Source organism: Chaetomium globosum, genomic scaffold (assembly GCF_000143365.1).
Source record: "Chaetomium globosum CBS 148.51 scaffold_3 genomic scaffold, whole genome shotgun sequence".
NCBI classification, from domain to species: Eukaryota; Fungi; Ascomycota; class Sordariomycetes; order Sordariales; family Chaetomiaceae; genus Chaetomium; species Chaetomium globosum.
This window is the reverse complement of record NT_165978.1, coordinates 3,254,472-3,260,469: the sequence shown is the minus strand read 5'-3', so window position 1 is coordinate 3,260,469 and position 5,998 is coordinate 3,254,472. Positions and strand designations below refer to the sequence as shown.

The 5,998-nt window shown below is 57.4% G+C and overlaps 2 protein-coding genes across 2 annotated transcripts in view; both read left to right on the top strand.

Moving 5' to 3' along the window:
* CHGG_06349 (uncharacterized protein) overlaps positions 1–3,165 on the top strand; it is a gene marked incomplete at both ends in the record, with an annotated part of 4,623 nt that extends 1,458 nt beyond the window's left edge. The window contains one exon of the mRNA XM_001222443.1: positions 18–3,165. Coding sequence (XP_001222444.1) covers positions 18–3,165 — 3,148 coding nt within the window. The remainder of the gene's footprint in view (positions 1–17) is intronic.
* Positions 3,166–4,012: 847 nt separating this feature from the next.
* Positions 4,013–5,522, top strand: CHGG_06348 (uncharacterized protein; the record flags this gene model as incomplete). The annotated part of the gene is made up of 4 exons (XM_001222442.1): positions 4,013–4,151; positions 4,308–4,830; positions 4,895–5,003; positions 5,061–5,522. 4 exons carry the CDS (start codon positions 4,013–4,015, stop codon positions 5,520–5,522), a joined length of 1,233 nt encoding a protein of 410 aa, XP_001222443.1.
* Between the last annotated feature and the right edge of the window lie 476 nt (positions 5,523–5,998).

Below are 5,998 nucleotides of genomic sequence, written 5' to 3'. Positions count from 1 at the left end.
TAATAATTTCAATCTAGTTTGCACTCTCAATATCGACTTGGAATGGTCTATTGCCAGGATGCCGCTAAGGAGAAGGATAAGAAGGAGCTCAGGGAACAACGCGTGACGCTGCAGCTTGCCGGCAATCGACAAGCCTGCGAACGTTTCTGCGATGGGCTCAAGAAAGGGCTGCGAGCAAATGTCGGCATGGTGGCCAAGCTGAAGAAGGTCACGGCCGAATGCTACTCCGAATACCTCCTCCGACCGGAAGACAAGAAGAATGCGGCCCCTCCCGATGCTGGCCTGGGCATGCTCTTTAAATACCCCGGTGACCCCAAGAAGCTGCGCGACAGAGCGAAGATGAGGTTATGGGCCGAATATCTTAGGGACAACGGTCGGAACACGACCTTGATTCGCCAGCCTACGTTTCACAAACTCATCCGAGTAGGGTTGCCCAACAGGCTAAGAGGCGAGATGTGGGAGTTGACGTCCGGTTCTATCTACCTCCGGCTGGAGAGTCCAACTCTCTACGCCGACACCCTAGCCAAGTTTTCCGGCCAGGAGTCGTTGGCAATTGACGAGATCGAAAAAGATCTCAACCGCAGCTTGCCCGAGTATCCGGGCTTCCAGAGTGAGGAGGGTATTGGCCGCCTCCGCCGGGTTCTCACCGCCTACAGCTGGGTGAACGCCGACGTCGGCTACTGCCAGGCTATGAACATCGTCGTTGCCGCACTCCTCATTTACATGTCAGAGGCCCAGGCCTTCTTCCTTCTTTCGGCTTTGTGTGACCGCCTGGTACCCGGGTACTACTCGACAACCATGTACGGCACGCTGCTCGATCAAAAGGTGTTTGAATCTCTGGTGGAGAAGACGATGCCGATATTATGGGAGCATCTCGTCAAGAGTGATGTCCAGCTTTCCGTCGTCTCCCTTCCCTGGTTCTTATCACTTTACATCAACTCGATGCCGCTGGTGTTCGCATTTCGAGTGCTTGACGTTTTCTTCGTCGAGGGTCCCAAAGTATTATTCCAAGTCGGCCTGGCCATCCTCAGAATCAACGGGGAGGAGCTGTTGGACGCAACAGACGACGGCGCTTTCATCTCGGTGCTCAAGTCCTACTTTGCGCGCCTAGACGAGTCTGCGCACCCCAAGTCGGAGAACCCGAAACTCAGGGCCGTTACCAAATTTCAGGAGCTCATGGTCGTCGCGTTCAAGGAGTTTTCTGGCATCACTCACAGCAGCATTGCAGAACTTCGCCTGAAGAATAAGGATGCCGTCCTGAGCAATATCGAGAACTTCGCCAAGCGCACAGCCATCAGGAACCTTGGGCCGGATAGTAAACTGCTCAGCAACGATGAACTAGGCGCATTGTATGATCGGTTCTATACAGTTTTGTACGAGAGGCAACAGCGCGATCATATCATCAAGCAGGAACAGGCGAGGCGAAACAAAAACAGTCGGTCACGGATTGCGGAAGCTGCCAGCGAAGGTGATAGCGTCGAGAAAGGGCGCGTTGGTTTGGGCCCGAGCACTAGCCTCATGGACTATGACGCATTTCGCGAATTCCTTGCCGGCATGTGCAAGTGGGCCATCTCAGATGCGCCTTCGACACCCCAACGGGACGCATTTGCGGAAAAGGACAAGGGTTTCTATGGCAGCTTCAGACGGGCCGATACGATGTTGTCGCCGTGGGGAGCCGGCCCAGAGCCAGCGGAGCATGAATTCCTCCAGAGGTTGTTCCAAAAGTGGGATACCGACTCGTCCTCGGCCCTCACCCTGCAGAAAGTTGTGTCCGGCCTCGCAGGCATCAAGGGGAAGCGTGACATTATGGGGGCCATAAATTACTTTTTTGAACTCCACGACGATAACGGCGACGGCAAGGTTGACCGGGAAGGGATACTGCGCATGTCGGAAGCTTTACTTTTCCTCTCCCGTCGTGGACTGGAGGGCGCATTGAGCCCGTCCAATTCGAGCGTAGCGCTAGGCGGAGAGGGCGCGAATGGTACCCAGGGCGATGTCCAACCGGTGAGCGAACGATTCCTCGGCAGCGTCAGCGCGTTCATAAGGAGATGCTTTGAGTACGCCGATCCGGATCACCCGAAGAACCAAGATCATTCGGTGCGGGAAGTTCGAAAGAAATCCGAATCAACACTACTCGACGAGCCGGCGAGCGAAGAGCTAGCAAACCCCGACGCATTCGCCATTGGCGATGACGATGACGATGAGGAGGACGAGGATGATGAAGATGACCTCCTCGCGATGGACTCGCCAACTGGCAGCCCGAAAGCAGCAGCTAAGAAGTTCGGAAACTCGCCACCTACTCTCCAGCTCAACTCGACGGAATTGACCCCCGGCGCCGACGTCGACACACGCCGCCGCGTCTCCAAAGCTCAATCCGAAAAGGCCAACATTGCCCTCGACCCATCCAACCCCTTACACATCACCCTCCCCACCTTCCGCATGGTCGTCCTCGCCGACGAACTCCTCGAGCAATTCTTCGAAACCTCCTTCCCCGCCTCCTTCCACATCATCGAGGGCCTCACCACCACCCCCACAAGCGCGTCATCCCTAACCACCTTCTCCAGCCTCGGCATCGGCGCCGGCCGCGCCGTCAACGCGGCGCTCGGCACCGGACAGGGCGCGCCAGGAGGAGGGCCTGCGGGCGGCGCCGGCCGCGGCCTGCGCGGCGTGCTCGACAACATTGTCACGGACGGCATGCGCGTCGCGGCCGAGGTCCGCCGCCGCATGGAGGAGGCCCAGAAGGAGCTCGAGAAGAACGCCCTGCCGGAGTCGCAGCAGCAGCGGGGCGTTGGCGGTGATGATGAGGAGGAGGATGAGGATGAGGATGCCGGGTTTGATCGGGCGTCGACGAAGAGTGGGAAGGGGGGCGCCGCGTACAGAGGGGATGCGGAGCGTCGGAGTGTGAGGAGCTCAGATCGGGATCTGTTGACGGGGGCTGATGCGGAGGCGAGTGATGTCGCGTTGGCGGGGGTGGGGGATGGTGATGGTGGTGGGGAGGGGGGTGCGGGGAGAGGGGGCGGGTTCGTTCGAGTGCGAATACCGCTGGAGGAGGAGGAGGAGGGGGAAACAGGGAAGGGTTGTGGGGCGTTGAATTTGACGGGTAGAAACCGTAGCCCGTTGAAGGCCGGCACTGTTGGAGGTGGGTGTGGCCAGGGATGGGGGTGAAAGGAAGGCACGAGCGAATGCTACGATACTACTAACTCTTTTGGCTTATTTCGGCTGGACATTGACTCGGCCGTGTTGCTGAAATGTCGGCACAATCCTGGCGTCTGGAGGAATGGACTTGGAGTCAGGGAGTGGATGGGCGGGCGCTGCTTGTAAGTGAGTGGCCGCCCGAGTCGTCGGTTGAGTATGGTGGCTGCTATTAGTCTACTGGTGGTCTAGACTCAGATATACTCATACATTGTATCGTGGTCATGGGTGCCGTTCACGCCGATCTCGTACCCTCCGGGAGGTCAGGGGTTCTTCCGTGGGTCATGTCTCCGCGGGATTCCGCTGGGTGTCGCTTGGCATTCTCCACGAGCCTTTGGTCTGGTGTGCTTTGGAGTTTTTATGTCCCCTGGCACCCGCCGAGAACTAGCGGACGCCTCCCTATTGCATGTCGAGGCTAGAGTTGTCTAGACTGTCGAGTGAGACCTGTAGCGAGGAATGCTCGTCATATAAACCACATGTTCGCTTGACTATTCTCCTCCCCCCTATCATTACCGTTATGAGCATTCCACACTCCGCACTGGTGCTGTCTTAGATCACGCCAACACCATGAAGTTATCGTGAACCAACGCGACGGCGCCCTAGCCATAAAACTACTTGCTGATTGCATTGACCCCATCCGCTCTTCAAATACACTGCTCACCCCAGTGCCGCCATGGGGGCAACACCTGAACAGCACCCGGCAGCCTTGCTTGCGTGCAGCACCCTGCAGTCCGCTCCTTCGCCTTAGATCTTTTACCCTCCTTCATTGCTTAACCGGTCTTTTGACGTTGCCGTCGTCCTTCTCTTTACGTCAGTCAACATGCGACTTCGGGTCGGCCCCCCCTCCCGGCCGCTGTCGGTCTGCTGGGCGTCGCCGGTCGATGCTCAGGGTTTTCTGGGCTCGGTCGCGGCAGAGATTGCTGCTTGTGGATCGGATAATTTTGTTAATCTTGGTTGTTGTATGTTGATATTTTTTCATTCTTTCTTGTCTTCTTCTCATGCTCTCTCCCCTTTCTGTCTTCCCGTCCCCCCTTTTTTTTTTGGGCATTCCGCAGCTCAACTACCCTCTCCTTTTCACAACAAAACTGACCAAGAAAGCTAACTTTGTGGGACAGTCCCCAACTTCGTCATCAACGCCGGGCTCTTCTTCAACTTCAGCCCGCAAGGCCCCAACCCAACAGACCCCTCCCGCAGCTTTCCCGACTGGGACCCCGGCTCGACCATCAACAGCACCGTGACCCCCCTCAACTGCGCCCGCGTCTGCCGCGGCTACGGCTACAAGTTCGCGGCCCTCCGCGACAACACCTGCACCTGCGGCATTCAGCTGCCCACGGGCTACGAGCCGAGCGGCCCCGCCCTCTGCAACCGCCTCTGCAACGGAGACAACACCCAGACCTGTGGCGGCCTCCTAGACGCTCAGACCTTGGTCGACCCGACCTTTGCGGCGAACGAGCTCGTGCCCATCACCAACTCGAATCCGGGCCTTGCTGAGCACTATCGGCATCTGGGCTGCTACAATGCTCCCGACGGGTTCCCTACCCAGGATGTGAGAGCGTCGGCGTTGGTGGTGGATATCGATGTTTGTTTTAACTTGTGTGCTGGTCTCGGGTATCCGCTCGTCCACGGCTCCCCGGAAGCGTAAGGATTCCAGTTCTTAAGTGTGGACATTACTAGTGTACTGACGTGTGTCTGCAGTGGCCAGGTTCGCTGCCAATGCGGGGTCGGCATTCGGTCTTGGGGCCTTCCGTGTCCATGCTGAGCTGCTGTCCACACCGGGAGTGTGCAACACGACGTGTGATGCTGGTCCCGAAGTGAGTACTAGTCCTCCCACCTCCTTTGTCTACCTCATACATGCAACTAACCAACAGGATTGCGTCCAGCGTCTTCGGAGACTGCAGACATTACATTCCCAGCGCTGCTGTGGTCAGAACAACATCTACCCCGTGTACATCAACACAGAACTGCAAGGCTGCTACACCCCTTTAATCCCCGGTTTCAAGCGCCTGCTCACCGACCTCCTCTACGAGTGCAACGACATCCCCAACACTTTAACCGGTCCCCCAACGGTCCTTAACCAGCCGGACTACGACCCGGCCCTCATCATCCAGGCCGAGGCGGCGCTGATCCGGCGGCCGACCATGCCCGTGCCGGGGAGCCACAGTTTCTATTTGTATGGGTGCCTCGGGCTGGGGCCGCTCTGTATCGGTGGTATTTTCAATCCCCTGCTGTCATTGCTGCTGCCGCCTATTAGCCCTGCGACGCTGGACTCTTGTGCGGCTGAGTGTGATCGGAGGGGGTTTAGCGCTTTTGGCATGGTTAATGGCGTGTAAGCTGACGGATACTTTCGCGGGTTATACGAGATTCGTGCTGACAGTGTGCTAGGGACTGCCACTGCGCGCCTGGTCTGCTTCTCGGCATCACAATCGACCTCATGGGAACCTGCCGTGTGCCTTGTGGAGATGCCGACAACGTCGCATGCGGTGGTGTTACGAGCCCCATTGTGTATACTACTAATTCCGCTCTCGGCCTCTTCCCGCAGATAGCTGCTCGTCTGGCGTTGCCACTGCCGGAGTATGAGTGTGGCGCTACGTGTAAGTGTTGTCTTGTACAATTCTCATCTGCAAAAAGGGGGTTCGAGCGGGTGTGGGCCTCCTCTTGCTTTGGTTTATTTTGTTATATTTATGGTGTATCCTCGCTAACTCTGCGTAGCTACATTAACTACGACTCGGACGACTACAACGACAACCACTACGACTTCGACGTCCACATCGGTCACGACCACCAGCACTACTACCACTGGGACTAC